The 27,024-nt window shown below is 34.9% G+C and overlaps 1 protein-coding gene across 1 annotated transcript in view; it reads left to right on the forward strand.

Annotated features, from left to right (window-relative positions):
* LOC107563219 (proprotein convertase subtilisin/kexin type 6) overlaps nucleotides 1-27,024 on the forward strand; it is a 104,000-nt gene that overhangs the window by 50,529 nt on the left and 26,447 nt on the right. The window contains exons 11-14 of the mRNA XM_016248034.1: nucleotides 15,535-15,723; nucleotides 20,851-20,987; nucleotides 22,202-22,384; nucleotides 24,934-25,036. Coding sequence (XP_016103520.1) covers nucleotides 15,535-15,723; nucleotides 20,851-20,987; nucleotides 22,202-22,384; nucleotides 24,934-25,036 — 612 coding nt within the window. The remainder of the gene's footprint in view (nucleotides 1-15,534; nucleotides 15,724-20,850; nucleotides 20,988-22,201; nucleotides 22,385-24,933; nucleotides 25,037-27,024) is intronic.

The raw sequence follows: 27,024 nt of genomic DNA on the forward strand, positions 1-27,024 counted from the left end.
AAATATAATCAAATAGAAAATGGTTATTTAAAATTGTAATAATATTTAACAGTTTTTCCATTATTTCCTGTATTTTTGAACAAACATATTATTTTCTCCTTTAATTTGCACAAGCTCAAAGGTGATTATGCATAGGGTTTCTGCAGGTCTTAGAATTCTTAATTTGCCCTTCCATAAATTAAAGCCTTAAAAAAGATCTTAAATCAGAGAATAAAGTCTTAAGTCCTTAATTCAAGTCCTTAAATTTTCTTTAAATTGACATTCATAAACCCTGCAGAAACCCTAATAACAAATGAATGATCAATCACAAATGCTATCAAACAAAAGACTGAAACCATATATATATATATATATATATATATATATATATATATATATACTGTATACTGTCATACTGCCCATCCCAGTTACAGTCTCATCTCATTCATTTAAAACACCTTTGTAACACAGTTCGTAGTCACGGGAAGAAGGAGGCGGGAACCGGCGAACATTTAAAGACTTTAATAAAATAAACAAACACAAAATGAAAGTAAAGCGGCAGCCCCTCACGGACGACTGCTGCACACAAAACACAAAACAAAATCCAGGCCTGGTCCTCTCTCGTCCAACACTGTGGTCAATCCTCCTTTTATCCTTCTGGAGCTCCTCCGTGGGACTCGAGACTGGTGAGTGGCGCAGGTGTCGCGCATTAGCATTTACTCCACCGGCCTCGCTCCGTTCCCACGGCTCTCGGCCCCGCCCCTCTCGTCACAACCTTTAATAATGTGGAAAACATCCCCAATCTACTGATCTGTTTCCAGACCCCATCTTCACACATGACCCAGTTGAATCTGGACATCTCTGCAACAAATCCTGTTTATTCATTTCCAGCGATATCTGATTCTGATGGGAATAATTAGAGGCATTTATTTCCATCAGGAGGGCAGTGGTGGGAACTGGAGCATGTCTAAGCGTTATTAGCTCATAACGTGAATCATCATCGGGCCTCAGAGAGGGATGGCACGGCGCGCTGCTTTGAAGAGCGATGTACAATCAGCAGACGTGTCGAGACGGTCCACTTGAGTGCCATGAATCACTTACGCATTCAGTGCAACACTTCAATTCTAAATTCAAATCCCCGCGATATGACCTGAAAGAGCTCTCAATTACTGAGATATTGTGGCTACTGGGCTTTATTTCCAGGAATATCTCAATTTGTCTGTGCTGTTGCGTATTGAGCCGACACCTCCTGCATACAAAGGAAGCATAGGAGATGTTTTCTGCAAAACTTTACTCATTTTTGTTTGGTCAAACTTGTCTTTGATCCAGTACTATTTCTATGTCAGTTTAGGGAAGTAACTAGAAGTAGTGACACTGTTTTATTTTTATACATTTTTATTTATACTACTATTCATTCATATTTTGAATTAACTTGTATTGTTATATTTTTTATTTTCATTTTCATTTTAGTATTTTTATGTACTTTTATTATTTTTAGTTTTTAGTTTTAGTAATTTTATTAATTAAACTTATTTTGTTTCAGTTACTTGCCAGGGAAACATTTCTAATTTAAATTTTTTAAATTTCAAGTTTTTCATCTAATATTTATATTTATTTTAGCTTTAATTCAAGTAATGAAAATGTTTTTAATAGTTTATTTCAATGAACAATAACAATAAAAAATGAATATTTCCTGTCTAGTATATAAATAAAAACCACGACTTGATAAATGTAGTTTACATTTTTCAAGCTGTTTTTTTTATTTATATACTATTATAGTATTGATTAATATTTTAAATTGAACTTTTTATGTTTTCAGTTTTAATTTTAGTTTATGGTAATTTTCTATATGCTTTTGTCCTTTTTAGTATTATTATTATTATTGATTTAATTTTAAAATTTTTGTTTTAGTAATTTTAGCACTTCATTTCAGTTAGATGCCAAGGCGACAAATTTTTTTTCTAATTTTTTTGTTTTAAGTGTACATTTTTCATCTAATATTTATATTTTAGCTTAATTTAAGCTAATGAAAATGTGTTTTAATACTTTTAGTGAACAACAACAACTTTTATTACTGTAGTTATTGTTTTTTATTTCTATCATTTCTAATATTTATAATTTTCTCTTTCTTATTCTTTATATTTATTTCCGTTTTAGTTTGAGTAATTTAAATACTTCAGTATATTTCAGTTGTTATGTAGTGCACTTTGCGCTTTAGCTTGAGCGTTAGTTTTCCTGTTTGCACAAACTGTTTTCGTCTCTCTGTGTTTTGGATGACGGTATTCTTTCATGCAAACACAACTACGCCACACTGACACAGCAGCATCACCGTGTCAGCACAGAGCCGGCAGATCACGGCCCGAGCGGGAATGTGTCGGTCACACGGAGCCCGGAATGTTTGGCGCCGTTTCCTGCAGCATTGTTCCGAAACGGAGTTTGAATGCACGACTGTTCTGTGTGGCCTAGTTTGAACTGTGATATCTCACGCTGGCACGTCCAACTACTGATGTATATTGAAAGGGATTTTCTCTCCTTTCGTATCTGGCCTCAGAGGATGTGCTGTCACTACATTGAAAGACAGATTATGGTGGTGATCTGTTGAAAGGCATGATGAAACACTGTGACCTTAAAGCTTTATACTGTTTTGTTTTAGTACAGTTTTAGAGAAAATATAAACTGCATTTTCTTTTCTGGCTTACTGCATTGCGTATTTCCTTTAATAATGGATGAAATTAATAAAATGGTTATCAAATCCCTATAAAATCCCTATCAGCAGCAAGTACAAACTTGATTATTTGTGCAATCTAATTTAAATAATATGGGGGTGGAACACATTTGCATCCAAATGGTAATTAATTTGCACGGAGTTTGACCCCAAAGTGCTGCTATTAACTGCTTGATCGGCTGAATTAGATTTTGTGAAAGGGTTTGTGTAAGATACTTAAAAAAAAAATCTCTTCTGCTCACCAAGGTTGTGTTTATTTGATTAAAAATACAGTAAAAATGAAATTGAAATATTATTACAATTTAAAATAACAGTTTTCTAATTGAATATATTGTAAAATGTAATATATTCCTGTGATCAAAGCTGAATTTTCAACATCATTACTCCAGTCTTCAGTGTCACATGATCCTTCAGAAATCATTCTAATATGCTGATTTGCTGCTCAAGAAACATTTACGATTATTATCAATGTTGAAAACGATGTTGTGCTTCTTATATTTTTAAGCTCAGAAGAACAGATTTTATTTTTAAAAAATTGTAACAAATGTCTTTACTGTCAATTTTGATCAATTTAATGCATCATTGCTAAATAAGAATATTTATTTATATAATTTAATTTTTTCCCCAATTTTAAATATTTAAAAAATTAAATGTAATACATTTTAATTAAATAGTTGGATATAATGCAACATTTACTTTTGGCCAACTGCCTGTTTGTTTACTACTCAAACTGTGATAAAACACAGTCTATACTTAAAACCAAAACACTGTGCAAAGCAACACAATATAAGAAAACACTGCTAGTAATAATCAGAACATACCTGATGCTGAATATACTGTTGTGTAGATCTGCATTTCACTGAACTTTGCAGTGGTTAATCAGGGCATAGTCTCAGCCTCAGACGTCCCGCCCACGGACCGTTGGCTAAACGTATGATGCATATGGCACACAAAAGTGGAAACACTTCAGGAGTTTCGAAGTCGTCATCGGATTGGTTGAATTATACAGGATTTCCGGGAGACGTGTGTGTCGCGTTCTGTAACGTTCCGCCTGGAAACAAAGTTGCCGTGACGCCAAACCCCCTCACGAAAGAAGAAAGCCGTCGTGTTTACAACTGTGACGACGAGCGCTTATCAGGATCAACTAAACGCTGGATTTTCAAAAGTATGTGAAATATTTAAAGTTCACGGCATAGAATCTTTCAAATACGTCCAAGAGTTTTACACACTGTTCTGTTATTGTGGCGACATTTCCACACCCCGAAACGTGACGATGAACGAAAGGAACTGTGATTGGTTGTTTGACATGTCGATCAAATGGCCTCATGGGCGGGCCTTGGCCAATGAAAGCTGCCATGGATGCCAGACCTTCAGCCGTCAGTCTGAAGGCTACACTCTTAAAAATAAAGGTGCTTCATGATGCCATAGAAGAACCTTTTTGTCTAAATGGTTCCATAAAGAACCTTTAACATCTGAAGAACCTTTCTGTTTCACAAAAGTTTCTTTGGGGCGAAAGAAGGTTCTTCAGATTATAAAAAGGTAAGAAAGAGATGGTTCTTTAAAGAACCTTTGACTGAATTTCCACCAAAAATGGTTCTTCTATGGCATCGCTTGAAGAACCTTTTGAAGCACCTTTATTTTTAAGAGTGTACATAAGACTAATCAGTGCATTAATCTTGTGTAGTATCAACACATTCAAACTTGCATTCAAACCAGGGCATTAACTGATGCACATTCACATTTTGATGTATGTCTTTAAGGAATTGTGTCGATGACATTATCTGCCTTCTTATCAAGGATGCCACGTGGCTTGATTTCTCTTCCTCTGTATCCAAGTTCACATAATTTGCTATGTGCGTTGAAAGAAATCGATCATCAAAACGAAGCAGCAGATACTGATCGTCTCTGGGCCTCGTGTCTGACCCGGCTGATGGGATTAAAGACCTGTCAGCGCATCTCTCAACAAAATCTTTAGACACATTCCAAAAATTTTGACATTTGCCAAGAATTGCCCCGGGTTGGACAGGTAGTTGTTTTTACGTGCTGGTTGGTGCTCGAAGTGTTTAAAGTTCTGGCCGATAGCAGAAAGGTTTGGATTGAATCTGGCAAGTGGCGATGGATCACTGTGTATATATAAATGCTATTTTACTCATCCTAATGCTTGAGGAAGTTATGAACAAAATTAACTTTAAATTTAAATAAACAATATTGATTGTCAATTTAAACCTAAGTGTTGAACTGGTTTTGTACAATATGAGAATAAAAGTGTATACTGTTTTATTTATACTTGTTTTACTTATGAAAAAATGTATACTCATAAAAGTAATGAGTATATTTTTTTATGGGAAGTGAATGGGTGCCGTCAGAATGAGAGTCCAAACAGCTGATAAAAACATCACAATAATCCACAAGTACTCCACACCACTCCAGTCCATCAGTTAATGTCTTGTAAAGTGAAAAGCTTTGTTTGTATGAAACAAATCCATAATTAAGATATTTGATGGCCAAAATAAATCTATAATCCATAATAATGTTTCCTCCAGTGAAAAAGTCAATTTCCTGTTGTCTTCTCACATCAAAATCCACCCACATATTTGTTTGGTTTTTGACTATTTTGGCTTGTAAATGGAGCTTGATATGCGCATATTTCTCTCCTGATTCAGACAAAATTAATTTTCCACTGGATAGAGCATTATTATGGATTATAGAGTGATATAGAAATATAAACATATTTTGGCCAGACAAAGCAGTTTATAGTTAAAAATGTCTTGATGGATTTGTTTCTTACAAACACAGCTTTTGGCTTCTCAAGACATTAACTGATGAACTGGAGTGGTGTGGATTACTTGTGAATTATTGTGATGTTTTTATCAGCTGTTTGGACTCTCATTCTGACGGCACCCATTCACTGCAGAGGATCCACTGGTGAGCAAGTGATGTAATGCTACATTTCTCCAGATCCTCTCTGATTAAGAAACAAACTCATCTACATCTTGAATGTCCTGAGGGTGAGCTATTCCTTCAAGTTAACTGTTCCTTCAAGAAGTCTTACTTTTATGAACTTTTTTTTTAAAAAAAAGCTATATTTTTGGGGCTTTTTATTCCTTTATCATTTAGACAGGATAGTGGAGGGATGACAGGAAAGTCATGGGTAGAGAGAGGGGAGTGGGACCGGCATAGGACCTCGAGATGGGAATCGAACTCGAGTCGCCGTAAGCGCAGTTGTATATGTTGATGCACTAACCACGAGGCTATCGGCGCCGACGAAAGTTTAAGATAGTTGAAATTATTTTGTCAGATGGCCAATAAAACACACGCATGTATTTCATGAACACAAATGTCGTCATGTGCGTAATTACTTAATTGCACGGCAGATGTTTTCTTACCTCTCCAGATTCAGAGGGAGCATCAGATGTAGTACAGTATGTACGGTTCTGTGAACAGGTCAAAAACTACAGGCCACCCGCGCTTGTTAACTTTAAAGAAGCACTTCAGCTCAAAATTTAAACTGCCATCATTTACTCTCCCTCATGTCTTTCCAGACCCAAATGGCGTTCTTTTTTCTGTGGAACACCAAAGAAAAAAGGACAAAAAGCATAAATCTACATAAATGTTATTTATGCAACATGTACACTACATTCAGAGCCTTCTGGTAGTGGTTGTGGATAGTTCGTGGGGTAGTTCGTTAGAGTTTTCTCTCTTATCCTTCACGTTTAAATAGCTTATAAATGGGTGGTTCATTAGAGTTTTCCCTCTTTTCCTCTTTTCTATGCTGTGGTGGACAAGTGACGTAATCAGTGTTGTAGCTTAACACCGATTGTTGCACCAAGCCTAATTCGTATTTTCATATATTTTCAGTTTTCATTAAAATTTTTGTTTGTTTCAGTAATTTTATGTGCTTGTATATTTTAAGACTTTTTCTTAAATGTGTTTTTTTTTAGTTAGTTGTCAAGGCAGCATTTCTCATTTTCATATTAAGTTTTTATCTAATATTTTTATTTTATTTTATTTCTACATTATTTAATGAAAAAAAATTAAATAGTTGTGGTTTAGTTAACAATTACAACATTATTCAGTGCAACTTTAATGAAATATACCATGTGTAAAATTTTATATTATTTTAATATTTTTAAGGAAATTATTGTCATTGTTATTTTTATTTTAAAACTTTTACTTTAACTTGAATTGATTTTATTTCATTTAGTTGTTAGCGTTCATGTATATTTATTACAAATTCAGTCATAGGTATTTTAATGCTAAAATTGTTGTTAGTTTCCAAGGCATCATTTCTATCATCATTTCTTTAATTCCTTCAAATTTAAGTTTTTATCTACTATTTATGCTTCATTTTATTACAGCTTTATTTCAATTAACAAAAAAATTACAACACTGTACAGCATGGCTTAGAATAAAATATATTTTTAATATTGTAAATATATATTTAAACCTTGATATGGCATATTACAAAACTGTATTAACTATTTTACAGAAGTAAGAAAGTAATACATGTTTGAAATATTTACATTTAGTCATTTACATTTAGTCATTTAGCAGACGCTTTTATCCAAAGCGACTTACAAAGTAGAAGCAATCAGACCAACGAGAGAGCAACAATATACAAGTGTTGTGACAAGTCTCGGTTAGTCTAGCACAGTGCACATAGCAAGTTTTTTTTTTTTATAAATAAATTAGACCAAAACTAATAGAATAGACTAGAATTGGTAAGTGCTAGTATTAATTGGTCAGGTGATGGCGAAAAAGATGTGTCTTTAGATGTTTTTTGAAAATGGCTAAAGACTCAGCTGTTCTGATTGAGATAGGTCGTTCCACCAGCTGGGCACAGTCCAGGAAAAGGTCCATGAGAGTGATTTTGTGTCTTTTTGGGATGGCATCACGTCACTTGCAGAACGCAAGCTTCTGGAGGGCGCGTAGGTCTGAACTAGCGAGTTTAGGTATATTGGTGCAGCGCCAGTGGTTGTCTTGAAGGCAAGCATCAGTACCTTGAATTTGATGTGAGTGGCTATTGGCAGCCAGTGCAAGCTGATGAAGAGAGGTGTGACGTGAGTTTTCTTCGGCTCGTTGAAGACCACTCTGGCTGCTGAATTCTGGATCAGTTGCAGAGGCTTGATAGTACATCCAGGAAGGCCCGGCAAGAGAGCATTACAATAGTCCAGTCTGGAGAGAACAAGAGCTTGGACAAGGAGTTGTGCGGTCTGCTCTGTTAAGAAGGGTCTAATCTTCCTAATGCTGTATAAGACAAACCTGCAGGACCGGGCCGTTGTAGCGATATGGTCAGTAAAGCTTAACTGATCATCCATCACAACTCCAAGGTTCCTGGCTGTCCTGGAAGGAATTATGGTTGACAAACCTAGCTGTATAGAGAGGTTGTGATGAAGTGCTGGGTTGGCTGAGACCACGAGCAGTTCTGTCTTAGCAAGATTGAGTTGAAGGTGATGATCCTTTATCCAGCCAGAAATGTCTGTCAGACAGGCTGCAATGCGAACAGCTACTGTCGGATCTTTTGGTTGGAATGAGAAGTTGTGTTGAGTGTCATCAGCATAGCAATGATAGGAAAAACCATGCTTCTGAATGACAGATCCTAAAGATGACATGTAGATGGAGAAGAGAAATGGTCCAAGCACTGAGCCTTGAGGAACCCCGGTAGCAAGAAGTTGTGACTTAGAAACCTCACCCCTCCAAGACACCCTGAAGGACCTACCAGAGAGGTAAGACTTGAACCACTGGAGTGCGGTTCCTGAGACGCCCATCTTCATGAGGGTGGTCAAGAGGATCTGGTGGTTAACTGTGTCAAAAGCAGCAGACAGATTCAGCAAGATGAGTACTGAGGATTTGGAAGTTGCTCTTGCCAGTCTCAGGGCCTCAGTAACCGAGAGCAGTGCAGTCTCAGTTGAGTGGCCGCTTTTGAAGCCAGATTGGTTGCTGTCCATGAGGTTGTTCTGTGCAAGAAACATAGAGAGTTGGTTGAACACAATTCGCTCAAGTGTCTTTGCAATGAATGGAAGAAGGGATACCGTCTGTAGTTTTCTAAAAGTGCTGGATTTAGAGAGGGTTTCTTAAGCAGTGGGGTTACCCGAGCCTGCTTGAATGCTGTGGGAAATGTACCAGAGTGAAGAGAGGTGTTGATAATGTGAGTGTGCGCGGGTATAACTGAAGAAGAAATGGCCTGAAGAAGGTGAGTGGGGATAGGATCAAGCAGACAGGTAGAAGGATGATTGGAAAGGATCAGTTTACGTGAATACTCGTCAAAACAGACAATTCGACATAATTTTGTGTGTAATTCTCCATTCATGCGACGCGAAAGTGTACTCGCGTGCTGTGAGATGTGCTTTCCGTGTGTATGCTTCAGTTTCTGCGCTGAGAAAACCGGACTGAATTGAGTTCTCTCTTGCGTCATCAGATTTATCCATATGTCTGCTCTTCTCTTACTCCCACATATTGACCTTTTTTAACATTTTATGCGACGTGCAGCAGGTGTATGTTAGCTCATGTCCCGCCAGTTCATATGTAAGTTACGCATCTAACCTCTGAACCACGGAGATTGGAACCACGCAGCAGATTCCTTCTGAATGAATCTCTTCCCAAATCGTCCCTCCCTAACATTTTCGTCTCGTTTTTATTAATTGACGAAAATGTCAATAGATTTACGTCATAGTTCTTGTCATTCAAAAATAATTTTAGTTCATTATCGTCTCGTTGTCGTCGGTGAAAACTAATTTTTCACACTGAAAATGAAAATGAAATTAACACTGCACAGGAGGAGGGCTGCCGCGGTGTACTGAGCAAATATATATACTCCCGATTCCACGTAATTGAATGCAACTGGCCACGTCTTACTACTTATTAACTGAAACTGCAAAGCCACGCGAAACTGCAAAATATACTGTGTTTTAGGATAAACAGCACAAATCACAGCAAAGCAACTTTTAAATGTTTGCTTTTAGCAACTAAATTTAAACTAAGGCTAATAATGAAGACAAATGCTGTTCTGACTGTATGTAACTTCATCAGGACATGAGATGTGGCTTGTAAATTCATGACATCTGGTCACCGGATACAACAGAAGAATGTTGTTTTAGTAAGTTCATGCAAACTTGCTTTCCAGCAATAGCTGTTTTTGCTGTTTGCTCTTTGCTTTGGGGTTTGATCGATGAACTTGATAAAGCAATGGAGAGTAAATGAGAAGTCCTTTTTTTTGCAGCCGTTCCTCTGAGAGCGTTGCCCTTAAAGCAGCAGTTGTGATGTTGTGATATGTTGAAAAGTTTAATTTAGTTTTGCCGAAAAGTAAAATATTGTTCTGTCTAACACATATTTTTAGCTTCCCCACATCTGTCCTATATCTGGTTATTAAATTAATCAAATGCACAATTTCCATCGTTTTATTGAGGTTAGTGATCTTAAAATGTGACTTGCTGCAATAAAATGTTGAAAACTGTATCGTATATGATACAAACAGTCATTATTATTTTAGTAATGTTGATGCAGTATTATAGTATTGTGAATTAGTTTTCATTTTTATATTTTCATTTTGATTTTAGTTTGTTTTAATGATTTTGTTCTATGATTTGTCTTTTTTCCCATTTTTTGTATTTCTATTTAGCTTTATATTTATTTCAGTTCTTGGCTTATTCATTTTATTACTTAATTTTTACTTTTTTATTTCATTTAGACGACAAGGCAACATTTGTTTGCAAAAACAATTTTTGTTTGTTTGTTTTCCAGCTTTATTTCAATTAACGAACAATTTTTAGTAGTTGTAGTTTTAGTTACAACACTGTACAGAACGCACTTAATGAAATATTATTTGTATTATTTTAAAAATTTGAAATTTCTAAATATATTTCAAAATAAACTTTAAGGTGCGAGAAAACACATTTCCGATGTTAAAATAAATTTTGGGTAAATGCAAAAAAAATATCTCTATTAATTTTTATATACATGCTAACAGTAAAATAAAATTTTAGTTTGGGTGTAAAGTAAAACATTCTCCTGTCCTACAAGCACTTTCCCAAATCCAGCTATTCAATTAATTAAATTCATTGCAGTTTTATTGCAGTTAGTACCTTTAAAATGTGAATTGCAATAAAATGTTGAAACTGTGTATCATTTTCCTGATGTTGCTCCTTGCTGTCCTTTGATTTTCATCAGAAAAATGTTCAAACAGCCTGATAGCATTGAATAGTAAGTGTCATGGAAGGGAATGATGAGGTGAAGTGATTTCTGCATTCAGATTCATGGCTTTGTTTGCTGATGAGAATCCAGTCTCCTGCTGCGCTGGCTCTCTTTAAACCATTAAAACACCTCCGGTCTGTGTGTGTGTGTGTGTGTGTGTGTAGTGCTGGCTATACGCTTGACCACTGATATCAATCATAGATTGGGTTTTATTTATAGCGTCTCGCGCACGGATGGCTATTGAGAGGGAGTTAGCCTGCGCTTCCAGTGTCATTAGCTTGGCTGCCATCTATCGATTTACAGTCTCATTCCTTTGGCTCTATGAAGTGAAAAATGTAATGGCTGAATGCATAAACCGTTGTCCTGTGCTTGATGATGATGCATTATTTGCACTACTTTGAGTTGTTCTGTCGAACCGATCAGTGCTTTATATACAGGAATCATGGTGTCAAGTATTACCGTATGAAGTGTGATGATGATAGTGGCTATAAAGACTGAAGCTTGTAACTAGTCTTATTTGGCAAAAAAATTAAATAAATAAAACGTGTGTGTGTGTGTGTGTGTGTGTATACATACACACAAACATATATGTGTATGTAAAGTATGTTTTATGTTGTAAATATCCAGTGTTGTTTATTATTTCATATAGTATTTATTAATATTTAATATTTTTATTTACATATATATTTGGCTTTTAATTTTGTACTGTCAGTTTTCAATTTAATTATAATTTTAGGAGTTTAAAATATCAGATTAGTTTTTGTAAAGTGCTTTTGTCATTTTGTAAGTTTGTTTATATTTTACTTTTTATGTTGATTTCATATTTTATCTTTATTTATTCATATTTGTTGATACATTTGGATAATTTTTATTCTTACATATTATTTTTATTTGTTATTTTTATTATTTCTATGTAGGCGTTAGTACTTAAGGTCATTTTATTTCTGTTAGTTGCCAAGGCAACACTTCTAATTTTCGTTTACATTTTTCAAATGTAAGTTTTTATTGAATATGTATATTTATATTTAAATGTATTCCAGCTTTATTTAAATGAAAGTTTTGAGTAGTTTTAGTTTTAGTTAACAATTACAACACTGTCCACTGTGACTTGATTTCATTTAAACCTTAAAATGTCAAGATATATTACAAAATGCAGGTGCAAAATGTGAGAAAACTTAAAAAAAAAAAGGAAATATGCAAAGATTTGTTACAAATATTTTAGTAGTTTTGTTATTTAATATAATTTAATTTTAATTTGTAATTTAATTAATTAATGTTAATTTGCTATTTTAATATATAATAATTACATATTTAAAAAATGCAAAAATTTGTTTAAAACTAATTTATTAATTATTACTTTATCAGTATTTGTAATATATAATAATTATATATTAAATTATTTTTTATAATAATTTAATATTAATAGAATTTTATTAAATATTTTTGTAAATTATTAAATAAATATTAGCCAGTTTATTTGATTTTTACTTTTATTTTGCATTTAAACCCAGGGAAATGTGTGGTCTATGGATGCTGTTTCTCCCCAGGTTTCAGCTGAAAGTTTGACCGCAAGCTGTCATGTTAAATTGAAGAAGTGCAGCCTTCTGTTTTAAGCGTGTTTTCCTTTGAATTTCAGTCACAAGATTGAAAGGAGGCTGTAGCACAATCTCCAGCGAGTGTATTTCTGGGCCATGCTGCTTCTGAGCGTGTGCTAAATAATGGCTCAGACCTCAAGTGACTAATTTTGTTGCCATCTGTGCACTGTTGTTTATCAGCACAGCCATAAAATGCCACAGATGCCATTATAAAGCCATTGAAACGGTGTCGCTCCCAAGGAAAAAAGTCTTTAATATCCAAAACAAGCTTCTGGATTGACCGAATAGATGATCCCGCAGCTTAATGAGCCACGAAACGCCATTGTGGAAGAGTAAATATGACAATGTGTGTGCTTGGTTTATTATTTTTCACACTATTAAGGCCAAGGTTATGTGTAATACAGACACTCTGATGCTTACGATGATTTGGGTTGGAATAAAATGAACAGGTCAGGCAATTTAATACTTCTTTATTGCTTTTTTTTTAGCTTAAGGATCCCTGTTAGGGGTGTGATTGATGCTCTAGCTGCACAAAGGATTATGGGAAATGTAGTTTAGTCATACAAACCTGTCACTTCATAAACCAGGAGTGCTGTTTTTCCAATTTGGTTGCTATTCTTAATGAAAAGTACACAAAATGTATTAAAATCTATGTAAATATTTATATATTATATTGTTTTTCATTAAATATTTTTAAAATACATATATTATATGCTTACAACTATTAAATATAAAAATTATGTAATATGTATTGTATATAATTTTGCATGTGTGTGTGTGTGTGTGTGTGTGTGTGTGTGTGTATAAATATAGATATACTTACAACTGTTGAATATAAAAATTATATAATATTTAGGCCTACTGTATATAATAATATACTATATGTGTGTGTGTGAGAGAGAGAGAGTATTTATTTATTTATTTATTTTGTTAAATTTATAAAAAAACATATAAATATACTTATAAATATAAAATATAAAAAAAAATGTATATATTGTAATATGTAAATTAAAATGATAAATAATTTATATGTAATATATCAACTGAATTTATATATTATAACTCTCCAAATACATTTTCCTATCCAAGTATATTATTTATTTATTTATTTACGGATGATAGGAAATGTAATTTAGTCATGCAAACCTGTCATTTTGTAAACCATTTTACGCCAAACCAATCATTTTGTGTCGTTTATCTAGTTTTATTGCTATTATTTATGAACAATATACAATAAAAAAGCATTTAGCCTTCATTATTAATCTTTAATTAACATCTCCAACTTGCGAAGTTGGGTTTAGCAGATTAAAATGTATTTAATTACGATATTGTGGAGTTGATTATGTCTGCTCATCTTGCAGATATGATCGCTCTGACATGCCTTCACTGTAGCAGTGATATTGTTCGCTACAGTAAGTGATGTAAATAAAGTCATGTGGTCTTTGACAGTGACTCAAAGGAGGCAGGACTTTCCCAGAAGACCACTTGTCCTCAGAACACACTGCTCGCCTTAAGTTCAGCCATTTATCTTGTTAAGAGGCATTTTGTCTCTGTTGTTTCATAGTGCAAGTCCCTTTACTCCAGATATAAACTGGGAGATTTTCCTTTTAGGCAAGCGGTTACAGAAAGGAGCCGTCATTTACGTCACACGTGTCATGCAGAGAATGCAAAAATGCAAAAATACAGCATAAAAGTATCAAGTAGCTATAATGGAGGTCATATAGAGTTTAATGAACATATATTTCAGCTTGTTTCTCACACAAAACTATAATTTGACTTCAGAATATTTAGAGCACGTGAGTTAGTTTTATGTTTATGTTATTTTATAAAATAACAATCAATCAATCAATCAATAAAGTATAATTGAGATTATAGATTATAGTTTATATGTGACCCTGGAAAACAAAACCAGTCATAAGGGTCAATTTTTTGAAATTGAGATTTATACATCATCTGACATCTGAATAAATAAGCTTTCATTGATGTATGGTTTGTTAGGATAGGGCAATATTTGATCGAGATACAACTATTTGAAAATCTGGAATCTGAGGGTGCAAAAAAAATCACCTTTAAAGTTGTCCAAATGAAGGTCTTAGCAATGCATATTACTAATCAAAAATTAAGTTTTGATATATTTACGGTAGGAAATTTACAAAATATCTTCATCGAACATGAGCTTTAATTAATATCCTAATGATTTTTGGCATAAAAGAAAAATGGATAATTTTGAACCATACAATTTATTTTTGGCTATTGCTACAAATATACCCCAGCGACTTAAGACTGGTTTTGTGCTCCAGGGTCACAAATAATATTTTTAATTTGTTTTCATTTTTAGATTTTTGATTTCATTTAAATTTTTAGTTTGTTTTATATATTTATTTATTTATAACTATAAAAACCCTGATGTTTTGTATTTAAGTTTTTTTTATTTAAAGTTTCCTTTAGTTCCTTTTTCAAGTTTATTTCAAGTGTAGTGGCATTTATTTTTGTTTGTTTATTTATTTTAGCTATAATAACCCTGGTTTATGGTGTTATTTGACCTTTTTGACAGTATATATGACCCTTCACTTACTTTATTTCATGATTCCCTTTTAAAATACTTTACCATCTGTCATTCATGTAAAAGACATCAAGTTTCTGAAAGCTTTTTGCGATGTTTTTAAAATCAGTAACTATTTATTAACTACACTCTTAAAAATAAAGGTGCTTCACGATGCCATATAATAACCTTTTTGTCTAAATGGTTCCAGAATGAACCTTTAACATCTGAAGAACCTTTCTGATCACAAAAGGCTCTTTGTGGCGAAAGAAGTTCCTTCAGATTATAAAACAGTAAGAAAGAGATGGTTCTTTGTGGAACCAAAAATGGTTCTTCTATGGCATCGCTTGAAGAACCTTTTGAGTATATACTGTCACATAACAGTTTTTTAAACCTGTGTTTCATATGATCGCTCATGACAGCCTAATGTTGGTTCGATGAACGCAGATCTGTGTTTCACATTCACACCTGTTCTCCACTGACCCCCTTGGATCCTCCTGCAGGTACATTCGAGCAGATCAGAAGCTGAACGCCAGCATCTCGAGCAGCTGCTGCAGCGATCAGCCGGATCAGCAGGTGGTCTTTCTGGAGCATGTGGTGGTGCGCATCCTCATCGTCCACCCGCGCAGAGGAGACCTGGAGATCAGCCTTGTATCCCCCTCAGGGACGCGATCGCAGCTGCTGGCTCAGAGGTGATGCAGAACACACCAGCACATCTGACAGAGCTCAACTCATAACAACTCTCCATAAGAGCTGTACAGTTTTAGTGCTTTCTGCTTTTTATTGGCTGGATAGTGGAAATGATGAAAGAGTTTGGTCTTGCATCATCCGCATGAGCGCTGCAGCTCATTACAATAGAGAAAGTGCGCAAACCACCAGACCACCAGCATGTTTCTTTAAACTTGTATCCGTTTTCTATAAAGTTAATCTCAATTTTCTTAAACCTGTTCTTCAAACAAAATGCATTAAAGGAAAAATTAAAAATACTGTATGCAGCTTACAGTGACAGCAACTGTGTAAAAAAAAAAATATATATATATATATATATATATTTATTTATATGAAATTATTTGTTATTATTATTTAAATGTTTTTATTTAAATGTAATATAATATTATATATCAATATAAAAACAATACAATATAATGTACATTAAATTGAGTAATTAGAGTGGAATAGAACAAGATAGATAGATAGATAGATAGATCATGGATAGATAGATAGATAGATAGAGATAGATAGATAGATAGATAGATAGATAGATAGATAGAGATAGAGATAGATAGATAGACAGATAGATGTTATTTTGTGTTCTAATAAATAAGCTTATATAAAACCAAAATTTTAGCGTCCAGTTAAATTTTACAGTTCTTGATTCCAATTTTGATACAGCAAGAACTACTAGCCTAACAAATGTAAAGTTCAAAAATAAATAAACCAAGCAATGTACAAATACATTATAAACACATTATAAACACAATAAAACAAAGATACAAATAAAACAATGTTCAGGTACAGAAATTGAATAATGAAATGTAAAATAACCCTGCAAAGTCTTCACCAAAATAAATAAATAAATTAAATAAATAAAAAATAAATGTTGATTAATCATTGATAATTTCTCTGTCCTTTTTTCTGTTGATTTACATTAGTAACACCAACGGCAGCTGGTAAATTAGGCTGCTGTCACTTTAAGAGACAATGCACAGATCCAGTATAATGGCACACATAGGATTTATTTTCTATCTATCTATCTATCTATCTATCTATCTATCTATCTATCTATCTATCTATCTATCTATCTATCTATCTATCTATCTATTGTCCTTCAATATCATGCTCAGGCTGTTTAAATGACTTTTATGGTGCTTTCACCCCCCTTTTTTTTGGAGCTTGACAGATGTGGTCACCTTGAGCTGTTGTTGAATGGAAAAGAGCTGTGTGAAGATTCTTCAACATTTCTGAGCTACAAAACAAATTAAAAGTTTGTGTTTTGTGTCTCTTTCTCTCATAACCTCTCATAATTTTCAGTATCCATAACTCGTATTTTCCTCATACAAACACATGCACACTAGCGTGGTAATGTGCTGCTCTTACCGTAGTGTATTCTGTAGGGGTCCGCAGGAGCTGACGGGGTCTGATCTGGCTGCTCTGGTTTCTGTCACACTGGAAGCTTCTTGCTGTCAATCACGCAGCGGTTTGATATCCTCTCTGTTGGTCTTGACGCTCTGCTCTTTCCAAAATCTCTCTCCTCTCGGCTTCAGCGTGGTTTAGTATTCTCTCAGCGTTTTTTCCCGCATGGTTATGAGTGCTGAGAGATCCTGAGCATCATTCTCATAACCCTCATGAATAAAACCTCACTCACTCTCAGCTGCCTCTGCTTCAGCACCCAGATCTTACAGAGTAAGACTACCAGAACTGAGTATCGTACTTAAGTAAACAATAGTGTCAATATAATTAAATAGATTTAAAATAATTTATAGTATAGTAGTATGAGGCTACAACCTAAAAATATGTGACAAAAATAAAGGGATCTTTAAATAAAGGAATTTTATTTATTTATTACTACTAAATCTTATGTAGTTTTATAAAAATGCCAAATATATGCAGTATGTATGGCTTTACATTATTTTATAAGACTACAGCATAACAAAATATGAAGAAATGAATAATGGTCTAAATACTTTCTGAATGGAAATTTTTTTTCTCTCAAAATTATCATTTTAGAAATCTTGCATTTCCCCCAACTTTTGGGGGAAGTATGGTTCCTCAGACATTTATGGCAAAAAGTCAAATATATAATATATATAATAAATTGTATAAATATATAATATATATAAAATATAAAAATTCATTTTAAGTATTTTAGCATAATGTTACATCCTAAAATGTGAATAAAGTGCATAAGGTCTCAGTACTATGTGAATTTATTTATTTATATTTATTGATATTTTGTTATTTATTTATTTAAATCTTGCATATTTTTGTTCTTGGTTTTGGTAGTCACACAACTCTTCTTTGGGAAATGTGGCATTACAGACATGAAATGCCGAAAATGCCACTAAAATCAAATATTTAATGCCTTTTTGCATAAGGCTGTAAAATAAAAAAAATGAAAGTTTTTTTCTTGGTTTATTAGGATATTACACATATTTTATTGGGGTGGGGGAAATGTGGCTTTTCAGACATTTAAATGGCGAAAATGTCACTAAAATCAAATAAATCAAATAAAGTATTTTAGCATAAGGCTGCAACATAAAATCTGAAGAAATATAGTTCTGAATACTTTGAATACACAGTATTTGATTTAATTAATTAATCGATTGAGTTATAAAAATCGTGCATTGTTTTGTTCATAGTTTGGAGGATGTCACAACTTTTATTGAAGGAAATGTGTCTCTTCAAACATTAAATGCCAAAAATGTTTGGGAAAACCAAAATGCCACAGCCATCTTTTCTGTCGGTAACAATGTTCGTCACTCTCGTTTGTCTACGTGAACGTCCCTCCATTCTCACTTCTCCACAGAAAGCTTATTGTTTTGACGTTCCACGTCTTATTTACTGCATGGAGACGGAAGAGCTGTCAAAATGCGCCCCTGCACAAACATCTCCCACAGCGCGTCTGCTTTTCTGATAACAGACATGACAGCCTAATGGGGCTTCCCGCATTCGGAGAGTATTTATTATCAGCCACCAGTCGCCCCGCGCTGCTCTCTCACCCCGGCCTTTCAGCGCTGAGAGTCGTTGGAGAGTCATCCATATGACGCCTGCAGATTGCCAGGAAAGACATTTGCCTTGAATTATGGAGAGGGATGCTGTGGTCGGGACCTCCCTTCAGCTCATTTATTCAACATGCACGCTGCCAGAGCCAAACGCCGTTCAGATTTACCGTCTCCGTTCAGCGCAGACGCCTCGTTTGGTGGCTGGAGAAGAAAGCGCGCAGACGTAATGCGCAAAATGCCATCCAAGCCTATTAACACGGGCCGTGAGAGGGCCAAGTTCAGAAACGGCGGCTCTGCTAAGCTCTCATTAGTAGTGTGATCGAGGGGGGAGTGTTTTTATCAGTATGTGTTCAGTTCAAAGCGAGCGCTAGTGGTCTGAGGGCGCAGAGTGGGAGAGCTGCACTTTTGTTGATGCCTGATGCTTAGAGTGAGTTCATGCTGCTCAAAAGTAGCAGTAAGAATCACAAATGACCGGAACCGAATGCTTATGTATGCTTATGTGCAAAATAATGTATTGATTTTGATATTGCTTTTTAATCAGACTGAAATCTCTGTGGGAATAAATATTTTGTCTGTGAACGTGGAGGCAAAACTAAATTAAAGGGAGGGTAAGAACAGGTAGAAATATTTTTTTAACATAACAATTGCACGTTACCACTTTTTACAGTGGGAGGTAAACGCTTAACGTAAAACTTCATATTCAGTTTGATCTTTTAATATCAATGTCTTAATGCAAAAGCCAAGTTAAGTGTTAAAATATCCACTATGATTACGGGGCCATTGTGTTAGAAGTACAGTGTTTATGACAAGTGAAATGTGAGAGAAAATAGATTTTCCATGGTTGTTGTTTTAGAACATTAAAGGGGTCATATGATGTGATTTCATGATTTCCTTTCTCTTTGGAGTGTTACAAGCTGATTGTGCATAGATAAGATCCCTGAAGTTGCAAAGACTAAAGTCTCAAAACCAAAGAGATATTCTTTATCAAAGTTAAGACTCTGCCACGCCCCCCTAAAACGGCTCGTTCTAACACGCCCCCACATATCTACCTCACTATGTGGAAATATTTGCATAATGCCGCCCAAATGTGCACGCAAAGAAAGTTACGAGTTTTTCACGAAGGGGCTGTGTCCCGTACACCAACGACGTTAACCTAAAAAAAGCTTTTAGTCATTTTTCAGTTACTGTTGTAGGTGATGCAATGATGGTTACTGGAATTAAGGTTACAGAAATAATCGCAGATGGAAACCGTTTTGCATTTATTTTGTTATTGCTCTTTTGTTGTTTTATACACAATAATTTGGTGCAGTTGGTTGTGAAGGTTTAAGTGAGAACTGCCTGTAAAAATGTTTTAAAAGTGTTTTTTTTTTTTTAGGAAAATCTGTATTGTTAATGCTCTACAAATCAAATATGTGACCCTGGACCACAAAACCAGTCATAAGTGTAAATTTTTCGAAATTGAGATTTATACATCATCTGAAAGCTGAATAAATAAGCTTTCAATTGATGTATGGTTTGTTAGGATAGGGCAATATTTGGCTAAGATACAACTATTTGAAAATCTGGAATCTAAAAAAATCAAAATATTGAGAAAACCACCTTTAAAGTTGTCCAAATGAAGTTCTTAGCAATGCATATTACTAATCAAAACTGAACAGTAGGAAATTTACAAAATATCTTCATGAAACATGATCTTTACTTAATATCCTAATGATTTTTGGCATAAAAGAAAAATCGATAATTCTGACCCATACAATGTATTTTTGACTGTTGCTACAAATATACCCCAGCGACTTAAGACTGGTTTTGTGCTCCAGGGTCACAAATATGTAAATATGAATTATGTATATATGGTTCTGTTGTTTATTTGCGTTTTTCTCTTTTTTTTCTTATTTGAATATAAAGTTTCACTCTTTTGTTTGCATTTTATCTTATTTCATCCATTATTGAGGAGGTTCAGATCTTTTTGAGGGATCTTCACTGTGAATAATGAGCAGTTACTAGTGATGCAGTGTATCAGATGACTTTGTGTTGTCTTATCTCCTTATTTTCATTATACTCTCTGAAGCGTTGACCTCTGTTTCTTCTGTCTTCCAGATTGTTTGATAACTCCAATGAGGGCTTCAGGAACTGGGAGTTCATGACGGTTCATTGCTGGGGGGAGAGAGCGGAGGGAATGTGGACACTGGAGATTTCAGACTCGCCATCTCAGCTGCGTAACCCTGAGGTGTTGGGTAAGGAACGGAGGGATGAGGTTCAGACAACATTAAGTCAGTGTGCTGTGATGCCAGTCATGTCTAGTCTAAACACAGTATAATCCTAAAACATCTAACTCTATTCCCAAATTTGGAGCCTAATTCTAGTATTGTTTACACACCTGCTTTTTTGCTCAAATATGAAGCTGAATTTGACTGTCCCTTCGGTTTGTTTTCCCACTGTTTTATGTTGTTCGTACGATTGTGCCGCATGTGAAATACTTTCACCCTTCCCAACTTGTTAAAAAAAAGTACTTTTTATTTGATTATTATTATTCTTTTTTATATTTTTATTTGATTATTTATTTATTTCATTATTATTTTCTATTAATTTTTTTTATAATTATCTTGAATGAATAAATTAAAATGAATTCTATTTTATTTTATAATATATCATTTTTTTATATTGTATTATTTTTATTTGTTTTGCTCTTTTTTATCTATATAGTATTTTTATATATTTTTATTTTATTTTAATATTTACTATTTTTTATTCAAAAATATTTAAATTTTATATCTAATTTTTTATATATTTCATTTGATTTTATTTTGTATTTGTTTTTGTTTTTTTTTAAGATTTATTTGTGGCATTTTTGCCTTTATTGTGATAGGACAGATCAGATATGACAGGAAACGAAGTGGGAAAGAAAGAGGGGGATGGGTTCGGCGCCGACATTTCTATTGTTTTTAATAGAATTCTATTTTGTTTTGTTTCATTTTTAGAATTTTCAAGTATTTTTAATTTAATTAATTAATTTTATTTTGGAAATCGCATTGGCTCTCAGGACTACACGTTGTAATTGTAGCTTTACTTTTAGCATTATGTTTGGCATAAAAGGAACCAATAAAACATTTCACCTATTACATTGGCTGTGTTCTTAAAGCCTAGTAATATAGCTTGCTTTCTACGCAGGCAGCTGATTTCTAAGTCCGCATCCTAATTAAAGTGAATTCTCATAAGCAGACCTAGATGGATATTCAGAATTATTTGTGTTCATGTACTTCCATCAGGTGTGTTGCTTTCTTGAATGAATTACATTTTTGTTTAATGCGAACCTTCTTTGAGCCCCGCTGCACATTAAAGTTGTCCTGTCCTTTGTCTCGTCGGGATCGATGTGATTCATTGCAATGCATAACAGAACTTTCTTTGTCCCTCCTCATGGCTTGCTCTCCTGCTCTCTCTTCTCTGTCAGGTAAGCTGAAGGAGTGGACACTAATCCTTCACGGCACGGCTGAGCACCCCTACCAATCCCAGGGTTCCCAGCACTCGCGCTCCAGGATGCTGGAGATTCCCACAGCAGGCAGGGAGCTGAAAAACCCAGATTCTGTGCCAGGAGCCCCTGAGCATGAAGAGGAGGAAGAGGAGGAATATAACGGTACTAGCAGTAATGCCTAGACAAGTTCAGAATTGTTTGTTTTTTAATCTTATGCTCACTAAGCCTGCATTTATTTGATCAAAAATGCAGTAAAAACTGTGAAATATTACTACAATTGTACAACTGTTTACTATTTGAATATATATGAAATAGAAATCTTTTGTAACTATGCAATTATCTTTACTGTTACTTTTGATCAATTTAATGCATCCATCTAAAAATACAAATGCTTATTTTATTAAAAACAAAATCAAAACCCCAAACTTTCGAATGGTAGTGTATATATAAAAATTCATTTTAAACTCTTTTAAAATGCAGTTAAATAAGGAAAAACATGCACAAGGGGCAGGTGATGTATCCTGAACATTTTGTTTATTATTGTTCTAAAAAGAAAATTCATGTTAAAAATAATAATAAACAAAATATAAGCTTTAGACATTTTTAAATATATAACTATAAAAAATAAAAAATAATAGCTTTAAAAAACATATTTGCTACTGCATTAATACTGGAGCAAAATTGATTGCTTCAAAAAATATTCAAAAACATTACTTATATTTAATAAATAGTATGATGATATTATTATGCATCATATACAAACCCAATTCCAAAAAAGTTGGGACACTGTACAAATTGTGAGTAAAAAAGGAATGGAATAATTTACAAATCTCATAAACTTATATTTTATTCACAATAGAATATAGATAACATATCAAATGTTGAAAGTGAGACATTTTGAAATGCCATGCCAAATATTGGCTCGTTTTGGATTTCATGAGAGCTACACATTCCAAAAAAGTTGGGACAGGTAGCAATAAGAGGCCGGAAAAGTTAAATGTACATATAAGAAACAGCTGGAGGACCAATTTGCAACTTATTAGGTCAATTGGCAACTTGATTGGGTATAAAAAGAGCCTCTCAGAGTGGCAGTGTCTCTCAGAAGTCAAGATGGGCAGAAGATCACCAATTCCCCCAATGCTGCGCAAAAAATAGTGGAGCAATATCAGAAAGGAGTTACTCAGAGAAAAATTGCAAAGAGTTTAAAGTTATCATCATCTACAGTGCATAATACCATCCAAAGATTCAGAGAATCTGGAACAATCTCTGTGCATAAGGGTCAAGGCCGGAAAACCATACTGGATGCCCGTGATCTTCGGGCCCTTAGACGGCACTGCATCACATACAGGAATGCTACTGTAATGAAAATCACAACATGGGCTCAGGAATACTTCAAGAAAACATTGTCGGTGAACACAATCCACCGTGCCATTCGCCGTTGCCAGCTAAAACTCTATAGGTCAAAAAAGAAGCCATATCTAAACATGATCCAGAAGCGCAGGCGTTTTCTCTGGGCCAAGGCTCATTTAAAATGGACTGTGGCAAAGTGGAAAACTGTTCTGTGGTCAAACGAATCAAAATTTGAAGTTCTTTTTGGAAAACTGGGACGCCATGTCATCCGGACTAAAGAGGACAAGGACAACCCAAGTTGTTATCAGCGCTCAGTTCAGAAGCCTGCATCTCTGATGGTATGGAGTTGCATGAGTGCGTGTGGCATGGGCAGCTTACACATCTGGAAAGGCACCATCAATGCTGAAAGGTATATCCAAGTTCTAGAACAACATATGCTCCCATCCAGACGTCGTCTCTTTCAGGGAAGACCTTGCATTTTCCAACATGACAATGCCAGACCACATACTGCATCAATTACAACATCATGGCTGCGTAGAAGAAGGATCCGGGTACTGAAATGGCCAGCCTGCAGTCCAGATCTTTCACCCATAGAAAACATTTGGCGCATCATAAAGAGGAAGATGCGACAAAGAAGACCTAAGACAGTTGAGCAACTAGAAGCCTGTATTAGACAAGAATGGGACAACATTCCTATTCCTAAACTTGAGCAACTTGTCTCCTCAGTCCCCAGACGTTTGCAGACTGTTATAAAAAGAGGGGATGCCACACAGTGGTAAACATGGCCTTGTCCCAACTTTTTTGAGATGTGTTGATGCCATGAAATTTTAAATCAACTTATTTTTCCCTTAAAATGATAAATTTTCTCAGTTTAAACATTTGATATGTCATCTATGTTGTATTCTGAATAAAATTTTGAAATTTGAAACTTCCACATCATTGCATTCTGTTTTTATTCACAATTTGTACAGTGTCCCAACTTTTTTGGAATCAGGTTTGTATAAATATGATGGTACTTGTTGCTTGTTGATAGTGTGAGATTAATAATATCTTTAAACTGGCAACCATGTAAACGACTGAAACATAAACATACACAAGATATGTTATTTTTCCGCAAAAACGTGGAAATAATTTCTCTGCTTTAATGTGCTTTTGTCTTTTGTGATAAAATGAAAGATTCCTATTCTAAAAATATCCTCTATATGAGATTTATTGTTCTAATAAACCTGGCATTGCATACTATGAATATTGTTGAATACTCTCTGGGGACTTGCTTCTTGTTCCTCATTCGTAAGTCGCTTTGAATAAAAGCATCTGTTAAATGACCGAATGTAATATTATCTACTACATCTGTATTTCAGGTCCGTGTCATCCTGAATGTGGAGATCAGGGCTGCGACGGAGCAGACGCCGATCACTGCCTCAACTGCATTCACTTCAGCCTGGGCAGCCTCAAGACCGGCAGGTAAAGACATCACATAGAAAGACAGAAATTATATCTAAAGAGAGTGGAAATCGTAGGATTTGTAGGACATTGTAGGAACGCTCGTAGGATTATTGTAGTAAACTAAAACTACAGTGGTGTGAAAAAGTGTTGGCCCCCTTCCTGATTTCTTATTTTTTTGCATGTTTGTCACAGTTTAATGTTTCAGATCATCAAGCAAATGTAAATATTAGTCAAATATAACACAAGTAAACACAACATGCCGTTTTTAAATGAAGATTTTTATTATTAAGGGAAAACAAAATCCAAAACTACATGGCCCTGTGTGAAGAAGTGTTTGCCCCCCTGTTAAAACTGTTGTTTATCTCACCTGAGTTCAATTTCTCTAGCCACACCCAGGCCTGATTACTGCCACACCTGTTCGCAATCAAGAAATCTCTTAAATAGGACCTGCCTGACAAAGTGAAGTAGACCAAAAGATCCTCAAAAGCTAGACATCATGCCGAGATCCAAAGAAATTCAGAAACAAATGAGAAAGAAAGTAATTGAGATCTATCAGTCTGGAAAAGGTTATAAAGCCATTTCTAAAGCTTTGGCACTCCAGCGAACCACAGTGAGAGCCATTATTCACAAATGGCAAAAACATGGAACAGTGGAGAACCTTCCCAGGAGTGGCCGGCCGACCAAAATTACCCCAAGAGCACAGCGACGACTCATCCAAGAGGTCACAAAAGACCCCACAACAACATCCAAAGAACTGCAGGCCTCACTTGCCTCAGTTAAGGTCAGTGTTCATGACTCCACCATAAGAAAGAGACTAGGCAAAAATGGTCTGCATGGCAGAGTTCCAAGACGAAAACCGCTGCTGAGCAAAAAGACCATAAAGGCTAGTCTCAGTTTTGCCAGAGAACATCTTGATGATTCCCCAAGACTTTTGGGAAAATACTCTGTGGACTGACGAGACAAAAGTTGAACTTTCTGGAAGGTGTGTGTCCCATTACGTCTGGCGTAAAAGTAACACTGCATTTCAGAAAAAGAACATCATACCAACAGTAAAATATGGAGGTGGTAGTGTGATGGTCTGGGGCTGTTTTGCTGCTTCAGGACCTGGAAGACTTGCTGTGATAAATGGAACCATGAATTCTGCTGTTTACCAAAAAATCCTGAAGGAGAATGTCCGGCCATCTGTTCGTGACCTCAAGCTGAAACGAACTTGGGTTCTGCAGCAGGACAATGATCCAAAACACACCAGCAAGTCCACCTCTGAATGGCTGAAGAAAAACAAAATGAAGACTTTGGAGTGGCCTAGTCAAAGTCCTGACCTGAATCCTATTGAAATGCTGTGGCATGACCTTAAAAAGGCGGTTCATGCTCGAAAACCCTCCAATGTGGCTGAATTACAACAATTCTGCATAGATGAGTGGACCAAAATTCCTCCACAGCGCTGTAACAGACTCATTGCAAGTTATCGCAAACGCTTGATTGCAGTTGTTGCTGCTAAGGGTGGCCCAACCAGTTATTAGGTTTAGGGGGCAAACACTTTTTCACACAGGGCCATGCAGTTTTGGATTTTGTTTTCCCTTAATAATAAAAACCTTAAATTAAAAACTGCATGTTGTGTTTACTTGTGTTATCTTTGACTAATATTTAAATTTGTTTGATGATCTGAAACATTAAAGTGTGACAAACATGCAAAAAAAATAAGAAATCAGGAAGGGGGCCAACACTTTTTCACACCACTCTATGTTCCCCTGTCTTGTGTTCTGTACTCTTATTTTGAAATATTTACTATTTTTGTTTATGTGCCCTCTTCCTGTGTTCAGTGTCCCTATTTGCCTTACTATCTTGTTTGTTACCATAGCTACCCTTATTAGTTACCATGCCAACCAAACCCCTCACCTGTCCCTTGTTATCTTGTGTACATACAGTGGGTACGGAAAGTATTCAGACCCCCTTAAATTTTTCACTCTTTGTTATATTGCAGCCATTTGCTAAAATCATTTAAGTAA

This window comes from Sinocyclocheilus grahami, unplaced genomic scaffold, assembly GCF_001515645.1.
Source record: "Sinocyclocheilus grahami isolate Dianchi unplaced genomic scaffold, SAMN03320097.WGS_v1.1 scaffold24.1, whole genome shotgun sequence".
NCBI lineage: Eukaryota > Metazoa > Chordata > Actinopteri > Cypriniformes > Cyprinidae > Sinocyclocheilus > Sinocyclocheilus grahami.